Below are 18,504 nucleotides of genomic sequence, written 5' to 3'. Positions count from 1 at the left end.
CTTGTATGTCTCAAGATCTTTTCTTTCAAATAAGGAGTTTTTAAAAAGATAGGTAGTTCGACAAACTAGCTGCAAAGAACATAATACATGTCGGTGTCCATGTGGAAAGAGCGAGGAGGAGGACACACAGGCCAGAGGAGAGCAGTCTTCCAGAATCTTCAGCTGAGCTTCCTGTAGTCTCAGCTAACGGAGAAGCAAACAGGGTCCTCGCAGAAACAGACAACTCGACAGCAGATTTGAAAAGGGAATCAAAACTAACAAAACTGCTGAAGAGGAGGTCCTTTTGTCCCATCACAGGCTTGGCAACGTTACACATTTTGTGAAAACTCAGAAAAGGAATGAAATGTGGCATTGGCATCTGCGTCATAAATGATATGAGGATGATTTTCTTTTATTCTGGCACAATTCCTGAGGGTTTAGCAATTTCTTAAAACATCCCTTACATCAAATTGCCAGCCCTGCGAATGAAATGCAGCCAATTAAAAATGTCTGTCTGCCTCCTCAGCAAGTTATCTGTGGCTCAAGTATGTGTCTTCAGCCTCCGCTTTTAACCACCAAAACTTTTCTCCCACCACCATGCAATTCTGAATTATTTGGAGTAAATGGAAACAAATAAAAATCTGTGGATAGCCCTGGCTACTGTGGCTTAGTTGTTTGTGTCATCCCATGCACCAAATGGTCACCAGTTGGATCCCTGGTCAAGGCACATGCCCAGGTTGAGGGCTTGATCCCCAGTAGAGGGTATGCAGCAGGCAGCCTATAGTTATTTCTCTCTCTCCCTCTCCCTTTCTCTCTAAAATCAATAAAAACATATTTTTAAAAATTGATAAAAATCATGAAGCACTCAACTAAACAATGGGCTTTTCTATGCTCAAGTCCCAAGAACGCTTTCTTTAAAATGAGCAGTTATTCAGGGCTGCTTACATGCTGTCATGGTCAAGGCCCTGCACTGCATTTATTATTTACTTTTTGATGCTTAAAATGCAATCACACCTGATCACTTTCTGCATTTGACTGGCATTAATAGAATGGCATTAATAATAGAAAGAAAAAATCGCTAGCAGAGGTTGTTTCCCATTCCACTTTCAAAGAGAAAATGCAACCCTAGCCAGTGTGGCTCAATGGGTTGGAGTGTTAGCCCATAAACCAAAAGTTCATGGGTTCAATGCCTGGTCAGGGCACATGCCTAGGTTGTGGGTTTGATCCCTGGTCAGGGAGTGTTTAGGAGACAAACTATCGATAATTCTCTCACATCGATGTATGCTTCACTTGTCCAGGGACTCTCACTGGGGTCATTCAGCCATTGAATTCCATCACAACAGCCTGAGGATGTACATTTTACTTTCTCTTCAGAAGTAAGCACAGGACCATCTAGTGTTAATTTGTTAACTTTTTTTGTCAGAGACTAGAGGCCAGATGCACGAAATTCATGCAAGGGGCTTGGCCCTCGCAGCCCCAGCCTCATCCGGAAGGATGTCCAGAAGGACGTCCAGAAGGTCGTTCGGCTGTCTGGTCTAATTAGCATATTACCCTTTTATTATTATAGATTCCCATCATTGTCATTAATTAATAATACCAGCGATTAATTGAACTAAATCCAGTCCCCTTTAACCTGCCTGACTTTGAAAGCAGTACACTACCCTGGCCCTTTAGGAGGAAGTCCCCACACTAGAGACTTGCAGGCTGAAGCTAAAAACTTGTCACCCTTAGCATTACTCTCACCCTTACCCTTCCTTGCCTCACTCTCTAAGCCTCCCTGATTCTGACTCCAAAACAACTCTAGAACATACCCCTCCATTCCTATTCTTTGGTATGTGTTTCAGTCTGCTAGGCTCCCATAGCAAAGTACCATGGATTGGGTGACTTACACAACAGAAATGACATTTTCAGTTTCAGCAGCTAGAAGTCTGAGACCAAGGTGTTGGCAGAGCTGATTTCTTCTGAGGCCTCTCTCCTTGGCTTGTAGATGACCATCTTCTCCCTGTAGTCTTATGTGCATGTGTGTCCTGATAGTTTTTTCTTCTGAGAACACCAGTCAGATAGGATTAGGGAGAACTTGAATGACCTCATTTTAATATAATTAACCTCTGTAAAGACCCTATATCCAAACACAATCACATTCTGAGGAGTGGTGTCAGCGTGGAAGGAGCAAGGAGGAGTTAGAACTTCAACATATAAATTTGGGGGGATGGGTACAATTTGGCCCATAACAGCATGTCATATAAGGATTTTCATGAATTGGCCTTGCATTTTCCTCCTCAACTTACTTTAGACACTGTTCCATATAAGTAAGCTCCACCTGGACTTGAAGACTTGAAGCTTTCCAAATATGCCAAATAGCCTCACGCCGTCATGCTTTTGCCAATGCTGTTCCTGTTGCCTGGAATGTCTGGAAGATGGAACCCCCTCCATCTTAACCCCCTCACCCAACTCCTGAGCCTGGTGAACTCAAAATCACAGGTCCAATGCCATCTCCTCTGCAAAACCTCTGCTAAACTACTTGAGAATTAATCCAGCTCTGATTCCACAGCCAGATATAATACGGCACTTGAAGCCTTGAATTCTCACCTGTCTTCTTGTTAGAATGTGGCAGGCTTGCCTTCACAGTGCTTGACAAATAGCAGGCACTTCACAAACATTTGTTGAGTGAGTGAAATGGAAGAGTGCAGGCAGGACTAAATGCAAATGCTGCAAGAATTTCAGAAGAGTTTACTAGTACTATCTACTGGAGTGAAGGGCCTTGGTATTGGAAAACAAAACAAAACAAAACAAAACAAAACAAAACAAAACAAAACAAAACAAAGACAGAACGTTATTGTGGATCAGCAGTCTTCCTATTTCTCCTCTGCCTCAGGGCACACTGTTCTATTCCGTCTCCCATGCTCCCCTGCCAGAGACTGGGACTTGGGGCTCAGTTGGCTAATGGAGGTCTGACCTCCAAGACCTCCGGGGGAGTCTTCATTCTCTCCAGACTTGTGGATGTTGAAGGCCAGTGGGCACTGAGGCCCTGGGCAATGGTGGAGCCACTAGGTTGGGAAGGAGCCTGGGTCCCTGCATGGAAGAACACCTGCTAACAGCTAAATGGACTGATGTAAAAGGGAGAAATACGCCTTGTGTTAAGCCACTGAGATTTAGGGGATGTATATTATAGCATTAACTCCCTTGACTAACACCCACCTGAAACACTGGATGTTTTATACCTGAGATGTGTATATCTCACTGCTCAGTGTCCATCCTGTCCATTTAAATCACAGGGAGCAGCATCAGGATTTTGCCCAATATTTGTGAAGCTGATTCAAATGTGCTATTTCTGATGTGGCTATACAGACATTTGGGAAAAGAAATGAAGTTAGGGCAAAAGAATCTAACAGTCGCATTCCTCAGGCCCCAAATAACATGATCAGATTTCTTAGCTTAAAAAAAAAATTAAAACAAAACCTTTCTATCCACCTCCAAGCTATGGCCTTCTCCCCACCTTTCAGAGTCCACTTAGTTCGTAGCATCTCAGCATCTCCCCAACCCAGCCCACCCCATCTTCTAACCATAAATTCTCTGGTCTTTCTTTAGTTGTTTTTCTCAACTCTCCTTCGCTCCTGACCACTGAGTGTTTCCTCTTTGAAATTAATTCTTCTCCTTGAATTCCATGACATTGTACTCTCTTAATTATCCTCTTACCCAACCTCCTCCCAGACCTTTCTTCCTCCTCCAGTTCTCCAAATCCATATTCCTCCATGAGGTCCCATTCCTGCCCTTCTCTCTCACACATTTTTTGTTTGCGTTGTCACCTTTGGTCTCCTTTTCAAATCGATGTTCTCATTTCAGGAGGGCAGCTCTCTTTTTCATTCTCATCCCATTTCTCTGCTTCTCCCTTGTGACAATCTCATTATCTGTGCAGATGATGCTGGCCTCTTTCTGGATGCCTTCTAGACTTTTCTACTGGATAACCTGCAAGTATCTCAAACAGCAGGCACCAACCACCAAACTCATCCCCTAGTCTCTCCACCTGTTTTCCTTACCTCTTAGAATATCACTGCCAGCCTCTCATTCACTGGGTTCAACACCTCAAAGTCACCTGTGATTCCTTCCCCTCTCCCCCACATTCACTCAGTAATCTGGGTATGCCGATTGCTTCTGTGCCTTCATTACTTCTAGCCTCGACAGTTATTATAAGCTTATCTCTAACATACTTTACCGGTTTGGGTCCAGTCAGAAAAACAGAAACCACACCAGTTGTTGTTGTTGTGTATAAGAGAAAGAAAATAATAGAGGGAATTGGCTAAACAACAGCTAATATTTTTGAAAATGTAAGGAGGAACACACTGACTTAACACAGAGATAACTGCAGGAAGCAGCTACCACCTCTGGGTGGGGAGACAGAAAACAGGTGGGGGAATCCTAGTTTGGATGCCTCGAGGAGAAGTCTCCCAGGGACTAGGAGTCAGACCTCTGAGGTGAGAGCCCTGCCTGGTTACTGCTTTGGTGCTTCTAAGGATATAACGGACGGCTTTGGGGAGGAAAGCTAGACACTGATTTTCAGCTGTCACTGTCAGGGTGAAGGGCCATTGTTCGAACAACACTGAGAGGAACAGCGGCAAGTACAATGGAATAACTACTTTCTCCCCCTTTTTCTTCCAGTTCACTGTCAGAATTTAATAGAAAGTCAGCTGGCAAGGAGATAGTTTTCAGCATTCTCTCTCTCTCTCTCTCTCTCTCTCTCTCTCTCTCCTCTCCCCTTTCCCAAAGATTTCTAAATAGTCAGCATTTATCGATCATTTATTATGTGCCTGTTATAATTCCAACCACTTTACATGTATTAACACATTCAATCCTCTTAACCACATTTGGAGGTATCTACTATTAGTATCCACATAATACAAATGAAGATACCAAGGCACGAGGATATTAAGTCATTTGCCCAGAGTACAAGTAGCTTGTAACCAGTAGATCCGGGAGTCAAACCCAAGGTGTCTAACTATAAAACACTGATTCTCATACTTTTTTTTTTTTTAACTTTCACACTGTGTACCTGAGGGAAAAGCCAAAATAGAATGGTGGAAAGTAAGATTCCTTAAGTAAAATTAGTTCTCAAACTACAGCATGTGCACATAAGAACCACCAAGGAACTTTGAGAAAATTTGGATTCCAGAATTCACTTCTCAGACACTAATTTGGGAGGTCTGAGATGAGGAATTTAAACTCTGAACACTTGATCCTGGATGTCACACCCCAACCCATGCCCAGCCTGTAATTCTAATGTAAACTGTCTATGGACCACAAGTTGAGAAGACTTACCTGGCAGCGGTTGATAAGAGAAAAAGAGAAGATATAACTTGAAAAAATCCTTCCACAGGTTCCCATTGCTCTTGGGGTAAAAGGTAAGGTGAGAATCAGTCTTCAACTCTTGATCACATCATGTCCTGCTTAAAAACCCTTCAATTCATTCAACAAGCTTATTCCACAGATTAACTCAAATATTTAATGAACACATATGTGTCAGGCAGTATTCTAAGTGACTGGGCCTCTAGAGTGGCCATCCCACTTAGTATCTATGTAACCTTGGAAAAGATACAACTTCTTTAGATTTTGATTTCCTTACCTGCAAAGGCTCTGTGGGAGAAAGAATGAATCTGGTTAGAGTACAAAGCTTGGTCTAGAGTGAGTACAGTAAACAAAATAATGTTCTGTTGTTTATTCAGAGCCTCAGAGGTTACATGAGGATTTTAGCTTTTACCCTAAGAGCAATGGGAACCTATGGAAGGGTTTTCAGCAGGAAAGTGACATGCCCAAGGGTATGTATGTAGCATACAATACCAAGAATTAAAGTCAGTATTTCCTCCAGGACAAGGGAAATTGGCGATTATAATCACACCAGTCTAATATTTTCAGGTTACTAAGTGAAAATAATAATTCATCCTTAAGACTTCTTATGTTCAATTTTCTAAGTAAGATGGAAAACTAAATTAAATCTTGCTTATTAGTGTTAACAGTGATCTCAACTCATGACTAGACTCATGAATCAGTTTGTTTTATACGTATCTTTCCTCAATTTAAGATTTGAGAAATGTTAAGTGTCAGAAACTACAAAAGAACTACAAAAAATTTTTTTATTAAGTGTGAAGCAAAACAGTATATCTATTTAAATATTTTTACATATTTATAGATAAAACAAAGACAAATAATTTATCAAAAATTACAAGTTTAAAGAACAGACTATTTGAAAGAGCCAATAAAGTATCTGAAAATAACACATTTTATCCATAATTAAGTGAATATTATCCCCCCTAAAAGTAACTTGCATTTGTAAAAAATATAAAAGTTTTTTGTTTTTTTTTTAGATGTCAGCCAAGACTGCTCTTGCTAAATCTAAAAAAGTATAATGCCTTTATCGATAACTTCTGTTTTCACCAAATGGCTTTAAAAACCACCTGTGTTTCCTCTGGGCTTAGGTGAACTCTAAATCTTCACTTTTACACCACAGGGCATGAACATAAACCCAAACACATCAGAGTGAGAGCTCTGGGCTGCTGTGCTTCATACTGAGCGAAGAACTTTCTCCTTGGCTGGGTGAAAGACCATGGTGTATTGTGACGTCCAATCTACTGCATAGGGCTTCAGCAAGCCAAAGCAGCCACACTGGAAGAAATCTGCGAGGTTCTGTGTGAACCCAAGGCTGACAAGACAGGAAGAGAACATGTCTTACTACATTTCCTATGCAGCTCTTGACAAACATTCATTCACACCATAAACATTCACTGAGATTGTACAATGTATAATGTCCTTTGGAGATCCTACAGGAATCCAGAGGTGAATCAGTTACTGGGCTTATGGGACCTTAAAACAGAAGCCTAGTTCCAGTTCTGGAACTGAATCCCTAATATCGAGAGTCCCTGGCTTCTGCCCAGCAACTAAATAACTTCACTTTGGGTCTCCCACTCACTGGAATGGTCACTGCCATCAATAAGTTTCTTTCTTTCCATTCCCACTGCCCTAATTCTCTTCGATTATCTCAAAGGCCAGAAAAAATACAATCAACAAGATGGTTTTTTTCTAAACCTATATAGCTCTCTAAATGATGCCCATCTCAATTCCTTCCAATTCATTTTACATACTGGAGATGGTCTAGTCCTCCAAAACTCTGATGTACTAGTAGTCATAGCCCTTCATCTCCCAAGAAAAACCCTTAAATATTCCCCTCTACTCAAACCCAGTTCTGCATCTTTGTATTGCAGGCCCTACAAAAGGAAGTCCCCAGGTTCCTCAGGTGTCAGCTCCTAAGCTCTCTTGATAAACCACCCACTGCAGCTACTCCAGCTCTGTTTTTCCCATTATCATAACTTCGTGGGCCATTCTTCTACCCTGGAACCCGCACACCTCCACCTTTCCACAGGTAACCCCTCACCCTCTGAAGTCCTACCAGTTCTCAGGGCCTGGGTCAAGGCCCACTTCCCCTTTGGACCCATCCTGTCTCCAAGTTTTCAGCATCACTTTTCCTCCCTTAGTTCCTGAATACTACTATCTGATCTAGTTGTGAGGAATGTGGGACTTATGCACATGCCCTACCTTTCAAGCCTAACCCAACCCCCTACACACATCAAAACACCTCTGTGCGTGAGGATGACTGTGCCGCTGCTGCGGTTCAGTGACAGTGGTCAGGAAAGTCCCGTCGCTATGCAGAAAGCAGATTCCTAGGCAGAGAGCTGCCTATGTGGAATGGACGGGGTGGAGAGACATGCTGGGAATTTAATAGGCTGAGTTAGTGAGTAAAAGTCACCTACAGAAGGCAATCCTTTTGTCTGGGCAGGATTTGAAAGCTAGATTCAAAGTGGCTTAAAGGCCTTACTGTCAGTTCCTCCAGCTCATGTTGCCATTACTCAGCAATTCTGAAAAAGACCCAGCTCTCACCTCTGTGAGACGCTTTTCCAGGGCGGGCATGCCCTTCCTTCCATCTCCATCATGCTCACCCCACAACTTTCAAGGCTCAGCTGAAAATTCCACCTCTACCACAGAGGCTTCCATACTTAGTAAATATTTATTCCTCTGGTTAAACCACTGAGAAAGGGACTTTATTATTATCACTGCCAGTCTGAAACAATCATCACCAGCTTAACACTGCTCTCCGCTCTTCATCACTTTAGCCACCTCTTCCCAATAAAGTCATTTTCTTTCCTCTTTAAATACATATCAGAGTCACATCCCAGGCTCTGATTTCCTTGTCTAACAGCCTAACAGTTTCATCTTGTACCACAAATGTGCTTTAAAATAGACTGCTCATGAGATATGCAGTGAGTGCTCAAATCCCTGGAGGACTCTGGGTCACCTCCACAGCATTCCCAGCCTCCAAGACCCCTATACATGTGACAGGGAGATAAGCTTCAAAGCCTGATCCTTCATATCTTAAGATGACGACCTTCCTATACAAACATTCTCATTTTCAACTGAGGACAAGTTTTATACAACCAACATTCTATGAAGAACATACCCCAACCTCAAAAGCTGGCTTCTCCCAGACACAGGTGGGCACCTTAAACATAGGGCTGAAATAATTCCTGGTGATAGAAAGCCAAGTTGAAAATCTTGGCAAAGCTCACAATCTAACGCTTTGTACAGACAGCCTTATGGCTGGCTTTCTCAGCCACATGCTTAATTATCTCACATTGACTTCATGCCAGCAATATGCAACCTTGTGACCATGTGGCTTGACTGCAGAGATTCCCCATCTTGGCAAAACTTCACAGTCACTTATTATTTGTGCTGAGTCCAATAGACTAAATCCCAAATTCTTACCACCTTGGGGCTCACGACCTTACCACTCATCTCCTGTCACTGAGGCTTCCAAGAAAAAGAGGGTCAACTCTATTGATAGCAAGTCAGAGGACAGCAGCATGGCCAAGGGTGGTGACACTGGATTGGACAACCAATGGCTAGGCTAGCATCTTCCTTAGGATTCAGTAGAAAGAATAGATCTCACTTACTTGTATGGTGTCCTCCTGAGGGACAATGGCTGCTTCATATGCCTGCTCTGCTTCAGCAGGCTGTTTCTCTCATGGGAGGTCAGGCCCAGAAAAGCAATCTGAAAAAGGTTGGGTGGTACATGAAAACTACCACATCAGGGCTCCATCACTCTTAGCAGTGCATCATGGGAAACTGGGAAATATGCAGTACTCCCCTTCCCCCAAAACAATATCACCTACTAGCAGCCTGTTTGCACAAAGATTCGTGCAATAGACCTTCATTCACCTGGCTGCCTGCACCAGTTTTCTGCCAGCACCAGGGACCCAGGCCTTGGCTGTGGCCACTGCCTTCTGCCTTCTTTCAGGGTCGGGGCTTGGCCCCGGGTGGCGGCCTTGGGCTCGGCCGCACCCAGCGTCCCTGCTACCGATCTTAGGAGCCGACCCCCAGTGGTTGCCTGCGATCCCTGCAGGCTCCCCGCTGGTGCTCAAGGCCACACCCCATTGTCCCTGCGATGGTTTCCTGGTGGGCGTGGCTGGTGGGCGTGGCTGGTGGGTGTAGTGAAGGTACGGTCAATTTGCATATTACTCTACTATTAGGTAGGATACTTCTAACCAAGGATCAAGGTGAAGGCAAAAATTCAGCAGCTCTAAGTAGACTCTCCTATGTAAATCTAATAGCTGGGCTTTTTAAAATTATTATTATTATTATTATTATTATTGTCTTATTTTGTTAACCTTCAGGAAAGCACAGTGCATTGACTTAATAAGATCATGAAATAATTACTTTAGTAATTACTTCAAGCCAGGTCTTATGGCCATGTTTAGATTCTCAATAAATTCAGCATGCAACTTTTAGATAAATAATATAAGGTCCATATCAGTGCAATTATTTCGACTTGTATATTCTTCTTAGTATCTCTTTGAAAATAGCCAAATGAAAAAGTTAATAATCTTAAGTAAAGAATATTTAAATCCATATATTTGGGGAGAGGTAAGAATTAAGGTAACTTGAAAACTCCCATGTCATTAAAAACACTACTATTGCCCAGCCGGTGTGGCTCAGTGGTTGAGCATCGACCTAGGAACCAGGAGCTCACTGTTTGATTCCCAGTCGGGGCACATGCCCAGGTTGTGGGCTCAATACCCAGGGGGGGCGTGCAGGAGGCAGCCTATCAATGATTCTCTCTCATAATTGGTGTTTCTATCTCTCTTCTTTCCTCTCTGAAATCAATAAAAATATATATATTTTAAAATACTACTATTTACTGAGTTATCTCATTAATTTCCCAAAACAACCCAAACATCAAGTTCCTGATCTTTAAAACAGATTACCATCTTCATTAGATTGTTTAAGGGTTTGAGATAATATATTTAAAATACCTAGTGCAGAGGCTTACAGGGGTGAAGCAACTGGTCCAAGGTCCCACAGCTTAGAAAGTGGCAGAACTGGGACTGACACCTTGGTTAGTGTGAGAACAGAGCCCATGGTCCTAGCCAGCAGTCAATAGTCTCAGTGTGACTGGCCACAGTCAAAACCATAACTCACCAGAGCCCTCAGGAAATGAAAGGCTTCGAATAACTGAGTTGTTTTGTTTATTAAGAAAACTTTGCTCTGAATTCCTATACTTGAAACTACCTAAAGCATTGAGTCCATTTTCTTACCTTAGAAAATATATGCAAAACATATTAACCTTTTCTTTAAATTTAAGATTATGGTCTCCCATACTTGTACTTGTTCTAAGAGTCCAGAAAAGGAAGATGAGAATGAGCATTGATACCTCAAGTTTTGGATTCTACATCTAACTCTCTTTCTAGCCCTAAGGCCACAAGCAAGGCATTCAACATCTTTAGGTTTAGTTTGCTCATCCATATAATGGAGAAGATACTACTTTGACACAGTCTGCATCTCAATTGTTTGTGAGGAAACAGATGAGAAGGTGCTTTGGAATATATAAAGCAAGTATAAACATTAGGTATTATAAATGACAGTAATTACTGTTAATAATCGCTGATGCTGATAACCATTCTTAGCGCCGAAGTCTATAGATATTGGAGTGATAGGAATTTAAGATGAATGTTCAGAAACTTTAGTTCAGTCAGTATTATTAGCTTAATTCCCTTCCTTAGCAATTTTCCCTTTTAAATTTTTCTTTATTATTATTGTAGAATTGATTACTTCCCCATAAAAATGGAAAGTATTTTGCTTTCGTTGAATAATGCTCTAATTATCTCAAGTCTTGCAATAAATGGCGCAGACTGATCATGGCTGTCCATTCCATACGGGCAGCCATAACAACAACGAGAACCAGGTTTTGCTCAAGGGAAAGGCAGGCTCCAGCGAAGGGATAGAAACGCCACAGAAAGCTGAAGATGACTACTGCCCTTAATGGCCATGAACTTCTCTGGAAGTGCAATTACCATGTCCATTGGTTAGTGGTGTGTATTTCATTTCTCCCCACTTAAGCATTGCATAATAATGACAACAAACAGGGTTGGAAAAGTGAGGGAGAATAATCGCCTCACATTTGCATGCTTTACGGTTTATACCATGCTTTCACACACCATGTATTTTAATTGCATGATGGACAAAGCCCTTAAATGGGACTGTCAGAAGACCTAAGTTTCCCATTCTGATTTTCCTACTCATTGGATGATCTTGAACAATTCAATTCACCTCTGTACCTCTGTAAAATAAAAGGTTAGATTAGATAATTCCTAGGGCCAACACTAACAATTTATCATTCTAACATTTAAATCCTGCTGTGAGAGTAGACAGGCATTATTATCCCCATTTCACAGACAAGGAAACTGAAATTCATGAGTCAAATAACATGCCTACACCCACAGAGAAAGTGACAGTCACTAGAAACGAAGTCTTCTGATTTGAAATTTAAGTCTTTCTACCCTAATACAGGTTATTGGAAATATTACCCAAAGGCATTATAAGAAGAGAAATAAATACCTGAAAGAGTTGATTTACTAATACAAATGTTGACCATGAGTAATGGAAAGTTGCCAGCAGGAAGATATATAAAACCCAAGGGGAACAAGCCACAATCTGATTGAGGTAGGTCCATAGTCCATCTTCTCTGAATGTTGTGGCACAATGACTTGACCAATCTGTGAATTCGCAAAAAGGAACCCATTATTTAAAAAGGCAATAAATCAGTGATCATTATGCAGGAAGATTAAAATCACTGAAGTTTTTTTTAGGGAAAAAAAAGGAAAGGAAGACATGATGGCCCAGATCAGAACCTGACTTCAAGATTTTATCTTCCAAATGCCAGCTCTCCTAACACAGATGAAAACGTACCTCACTGTTAATTGCGGCTATGATAACAATGCATTGGTAGTCAGCAGAGAAGAATAAAAGCAAAAAAGGTCCACGAAGCCATCATTAAGATCAGCATATTCAGCATAAAATGCACTAGCCAGAGAAGTTAATTGTTCAAGAACTCAAGAATGATTATATTTAATAAATATTTGTCTTAGAGAATTCTCTATCTTATCCATGTTATAGCAAGATATGGGCCATCACAGAACTAAATATAAACTCTTATTAAGGGTTCAGATCAACAGGCCATTGCTGTGGGCACAAGAAATCCTGTAAGCACCTAGACACCACTGGAATACACACTAAGGGCATGCAGTTTCCGAGCGTACTTCTGCATTGGCACCGTAATTGATCCTGCGAAGGGAGAAAGGTCAGGTGAGGAAATTCACGAGAAAGATACCCCAGGAAAAGTACAAAGAGAGAGCAAGACTCATATGATCACAGCTCAGTTTCTCCCCAGGAGAATTTATTCATATGCCAATTAAAAGAGAAGACTTCACTATGGTCTTCAGAAAACTAACCCCTAACCCATATAGCTAAGACAGCAGTGAGGTGAATGTAGGTAGGGAGCAGGAGAAACAAGGGAACAGACCTTCAAGGTTATATACTGAGTGGCCAGATTATTATGATCTCTGAACGCATAATAATCTGGCCACTCAGAGTGTGTGTGTGTGTGTGTGTGTGTGTGTGTGTGTGTGTGTGTGTGTGTGTGTATTAGAGGCCCGATGCATGAATTCGTGCATGGGTGGGGTCCAGCCAGCCTGGCCAGGGGGAGGGGACATGGGTGGTTGGCCGGCCTGCTGCTGGTCGAACTCCTGGTCAAGGGGACAATTTGCATATTAGCCTTTTATTATATAGGATATACAATGAGTGGCCAGATTATTATGCGTTCAGGGATCATAGTAATCTGACCACTCAGTGTATAAAGCCAATGACTTTTTTACAGGTACCATGACTGTTAATAAAGGGCAAACTATTTTTGAAATGAGAATTCTGTAGACTTATACCCTGAGGTTTCATAAATGCTTCTGACAATTTGATCAGCATTTAGACAGTTTCCCAAAGCAATACTTAAGAGCTCCTGGGACAGGAAGGATATATGAGTCCATGACTTCACTATCAACCAACTCTCCATTTTTGTCCCAAATATCTATATATATTTTTTGTATCACTTAAGTCCCAGCTATCTTTCATGGATATATGCCAGAAGCATTCTAACAGCAATCATCACAGAGCAACAATCAAGGTAACAAGGCAAATTACACTCTTCAGAGCTTCTCATTGGGACAGCACAGAAAGAAGCATCCCAGGCACCTGGTATGACATAAGAGAGTGTAATTTCCACCAGCAGGCAGCAAAGACAGTTGAGTAGAAAGAGTATTGACTTTCTTTCAGCTTATGGATTTCCACTGCTCTCCTCTGGGAATTATTTCAATAACACAGCATGACCTCAAACTGAAGTTTCCATAGAACTGATTTCAGATTTAATACCAAAGATATGCTGTAAGTGGCCAAGTACATTATCTTATATGCAATATAATACTTTAATATGTACTAATACATTCACTGGGTAATGTTAGGGAACTCCTACTGTGGTTCCAAGCCAATTGTTTTCATCGTTAGATAGCTCAGATAGTTAGAATGTTCTTTCTAGCAATAATCTAAGATCTTTCTCCCTGTAACTTGTACAATGCTGACATGTTGAGTTACTGTCCACCCTGAAAACAGACCTCACAAGACGCAATGGATGGTGCCTGTACAGAGCCAGAGGTAGCTGCAACTGGATCACATGAAAGAGGATGCACAGCAACAGGAGTGTTAATGGTAAACAAAAAAGGTGGGAAGACAGGGAGGACGCATTAGAAAAATGGAGCACTTTTTTTTTAAATTCATTTTTCCAGTATGTGAAATAATGATAAAAGATACAATGTTCTCATTCATTGTAAAAAAAAAAAAAAAGAACTGTCAAAATATAAATGGGATAAAAGTAACCAAATATGTTCAGCTAGTTGTAAGTGAATGTAAAGGTGAGACTGTTCCTAAGAAACAAAACATTATATACAAATTCGTTCAGAGCCAGAGGATACAGACAAAGAGGAGGGAAGAACTAATGCATGTCATAAGAAAACAACTTGGAAAGAATGAATGTAATGGAAAATCACTTCTATCCTTATCAATACAGTCTTATGCTGGACAGACACACCAAACAAAGGGGACTATTTTTAGTGACGAGAGAGAAGGGGGGAGAGACAAGAGTGGTGTAAAATCTGGCTCCTTTTCCCTAGGATCAAGTCCAAGGCACAAGCTGATCCATGGGCCAGCTTTAAAAGGTTTTCCAGGAACATGCTTTAATGTCAGGCCTTCAAAGGGCAGCCCTTTCAACAGAAAGAAGCACTGAAAAGGTCTTTTATTTTCTACACCATAGGACATAATCTAAGAAGTTTCAAATTCCAATGTACAGGATTACTGATGGCCTTTGGCAAGAACTGAGATCAGGGATCACAACCTTCTGACTATTAGATCCATTTGAGAAGGTGACAGTTACACTGAGCTACAAAAGCATTCCCTAGTGATGTCAGGTGGGAAAAGGGCTGGCAAGGTAATTGAAGTCCTCTCCATGCCTACAGCCAGGCAAAAAACAAACCATTTCATGTAGATATTAGCAACCTCTAAAAATGAAACCCCAGACCAAACAAAACTTGTAATACTGAATGTTTCTGGGGAGGGGAGCTGGGAGGCTGGGGAACAGTGTAGAAGAAACTGTCTTTCAAAAACTAAAAATTTAAACTAAAGAAAACCAGAGGGCAGGGGGGACTCAGAGAGGGGTGGAGCATGGGATGATAAACGAAAAAGAAAAAAAGGTAGGAAAAAACTTTCCTAATATCTTCCTGAATCATTCCAGATTTTAACTCAAGCAACAAATTAGTATTTTATTGGCAAAATACAAGACTTGAGCATAAAGATAATAGGAGGGGGGATGGAAATAGAAGCTTTAGAGCCAAACTCTCCCAAAGTTTTCACAATAAGTAAACAACAGAGTGAAAATAAACTATAATAATAAACAATAAACAAATAATAAACAAAGTCAAAATAAACTACAAGCACTATAGGTTTTTCCAGTAAGGTAACCTATTCCAAGGTTTGAAAAGCAGAGTCATGCATTCTTAGGAGATACCAAAATCCTTGCTATAATTTAAATGCTATTCTTAGTTGATCACCTTGCAACAGCTGGCTGTCACTCGCTACATGAAATGCCCAGAGATAGCTTTTACACTGCTACTAAAAAGTCATTTTCCTTGCTCAGGAATGCAAAATAAGTGATTTAATATTTTCTTCCAAGTTATTATTTCCAATCTTTCAATGATTGATACAGTTATAAGTTGTGACCTGAGATATATCAAGGAAATGAGCTTTGAGTTTTGTTTCAATGTGACAACCTTCTAAGTCTCCCAACCTCTCTACCTCCAATCTCCCCCTGCCTCCTTTTATTTCCTTACCACTCCACTTGCTTTTGTACCTGAGCAGCTGATTTTTCCTCCTTTCACTGGGTGATAAATCTGTACTTGCCTTAAATTTATATTTTTGACCACTTTTCTAATTTATCAAGGTCATTTTAGAGTAAAATCTTTTCAAAGGTATTGACAACTAACCTCTTGTAGCATTTCCTGCAGCTTCCCAATGCCAAGAATCTTACCGGCATCCATTTAGTTTTTATTAGGGTTTAGTTTATAGTCACGTAGCCCAAATGTGATATAGAAGAGTTCACAAGGAAAAGTGTATGTAGATGTGGGTTCGTGAGCTTGCTGTAAGAAAAATTTATACTTACACATGAAAGATTCATATATAATCCAGTTACACACAACGGAAAGGAAAAATAAGAAGAATACGTAATAGCGATGGTTGCCGAAACCTATATAAAAGAGAAAAGCAACATATTTAATACTTTCCTTACAATTATGTTCCAGACCAAGAGCCTATTAACCACTTTCTGTCCAAAGTAAAGAAATAAGCTGTTGCTTTGCTGTTAAGTACCATTAAACCAAAACCAAACACTCTAATATGTCATGGTCAATTGTCCATGTTAACTGAACTAATATTTATTCAATACTTAAAAGAGGTGTGCTTTTTGTTTTTAATACAACAAAGTTTACTAAACATATACAGCTCTAGGATGGCTTATACTGTGCTGGAAGGAGAAGCAGGCAGGAATTGGGGAAAATCATACCCTGTTTCTTCCTTCCTTCCTTCCATGTGATAAGCTTATGCAGGTATACCTTCTGGACATCAAGGATTGACTTGATCAGGGAACAGAGAAAATGAATTTGAGGAGCAGCACTAAATAGATATGTTGCAGGAGACTGGACATAGCAAAAGAGGGGCAACCTGCAGCCCGGGAAAGGCTTACTAGTATAGAAGCAAAGAGGGGGTGAGGCTGCCAGGAAACCAAGCTCCACTCTTCTATGTGCTGCCCTCTGATGTTGGAGATGGGAGCATCTGTTATGCTAATGCCACAGAAGTTCCTCAGGTACCATCGCATTCCCATCTTCTCCACAGGCAGCAAAGCCCAGAAGGAGCAACACCCATTGGAATGAGACCTAGGTTTATGAATGACTAGTTGCATGACTATAGGTACAACATTCCACCTCCCTAATCCAGTGTTCTTACTTGTAATATGGGGATAATCTCTCTTTTGGGAAAGGGGGTAGGGATACTCTCTTGTACTTTACAGGCCCGAGGCAATCAAAGAGGATGATGCATGTGAAAACACCATGTTAAATGTAATGTGATAAAAAATATATGGACTCATTACTATTGTTTTTCCACTGCCATTCAAAGCTGCCTGTTATAGTGCCAATCATCTCATCTTTAAGGTGGGATGGGGTCCATGAAGTTTGGGACCCCAGAAATTATCTCTTACCTGTTCTCTAGGAAAAGTAAAGAGCATCAAAATGCACCAAGGAAACCTGAGTGAGCGGAGGCATCCTTTTGTTTATCAAGACCATGGAAGCATATCTTCTCCTAAAAACCCATGACCACAGTTCCTCATAATAAACCCCTGGCTTTTACTGTGATGGCTTGGAGGAAACCCAGGGCTGCAGATCAGGAAAACGAATGTTCCCTGGGTGGAAGGCAATCCCAGATCTCCACCATCTCTTACCTGAGCCTTTAAGAAGGCAGGTGAAGAAGGTGAACAAGAGAGACAAGACACAAAATATAGAAAGAACATGGTATTTGGAGGAGAAAACTAATACTACTAAAATGACTTCAGGCAAATAATTTTTTACCTTTTATATTTTTCAACTCTAAAATGGAGATAATAATACCAACCTCATAGCAGTGGTGTTTGATGATCAAATAGGATATGATATATGAAAGTGCATTACAAATGCTAAAATTCTATATAATGATACTAGAGGCCCGGTGCACAAAAATTTGTGCACTTGGGGGGCGGGGGAGTGTTTCCCTCAGCCCAGCCTGCACCCTCTTGCAGTCTGGGAGCCCTTGGGAGATGTCCACCTGCCAGCTTAGGCCCACTCCCTGGGGGATTGGGCCTAAGCTGGCAGTCAGATATCCCTCTGGCAGCCCAGGAGTCCTCAGGGGATGTCCTAAGCCATTAGTCGAACATCTTTAGCACTGCCATGGAGGCACCACTGATGCGCTGCCCAGCCATGAGCCAACCTCTGGCTGAGTGGCACTCCCCCTGTGGAAGCGCACTGACTACCAGGGGGCAGCTCCTGCATTGAGTATCTGCCACCTGGTGGTCAGTGAGTATCATAGCAACCAGTTGTTCCACAGTTGGGGTCAATTTGCATATTACCCTTTTATTATATAGGAGGATTATCATCAACATCAAAAACAGATTTCCAAAAGTGTTATATACCACAGAGATGATTCTCTGACAAGGAAAAGCTACAAAATGGATCCCTTCTACTTTTTCTATGAGTCACACACATAACTAAATATAAGCTTAACTTCATGTGGTAATTGAAAAATTCTCACCTATGCACCGTCCAGTCCACAGGCAGTGTTGATCATATCGAGCCACACAGGAGTTGCACACAGGGCAGTGGAGTGACCTTAATGGCTTCCTTACCTAAGTGAGCAATTAAGAGAGGCCCAAGCAAAAATCAGTCTCTCAAACTGGTAACAAATGGCAAACAAAGTCTTATTCCTAAATCATAAAGACAGTGGCACAAATCATCCTAAATATCAGACCAT

The 18,504-nt window shown here is 41.3% G+C and overlaps 1 protein-coding gene across 2 annotated transcripts in view; it reads right to left on the bottom strand.

Annotated features, from left to right (window-relative positions):
- Positions 1 to 6,196: 6,196 nt before the first annotated feature.
- The window catches only part of ZDHHC13 (zinc finger DHHC-type palmitoyltransferase 13), a 43,115-nt gene continuing 30,807 nt past the window's right edge, over positions 6,197 to 18,504 (bottom strand). For both annotated transcript variants that reach the window (XM_054725568.1, XM_054725569.1), the window contains 5 exons: positions 18,286 to 18,379; positions 16,112 to 16,195; positions 11,914 to 12,071; positions 8,973 to 9,070; positions 6,197 to 6,670 (listed from right to left, as the gene is read on the bottom strand). In XM_054725568.1, coding sequence (XP_054581543.1) covers positions 6,532 to 6,670; positions 8,973 to 9,070; positions 11,914 to 12,071; positions 16,112 to 16,195; positions 18,286 to 18,379 — 573 coding nt within the window. In that variant the 3' untranslated portion in view covers positions 6,197 to 6,531. The remainder of the gene's footprint in view (positions 6,671 to 8,972; positions 9,071 to 11,913; positions 12,072 to 16,111; positions 16,196 to 18,285; positions 18,380 to 18,504) is intronic.

Source organism: Eptesicus fuscus, chromosome 13 (assembly GCF_027574615.1).
Source record: "Eptesicus fuscus isolate TK198812 chromosome 13, DD_ASM_mEF_20220401, whole genome shotgun sequence".
Classification (NCBI taxonomy): Eukaryota; Metazoa; Chordata; class Mammalia; order Chiroptera; family Vespertilionidae; genus Eptesicus; species Eptesicus fuscus.
Note: the sequence above shows the minus strand (reverse complement) of the source record. Positions and strands in the feature narration are given on the sequence as shown.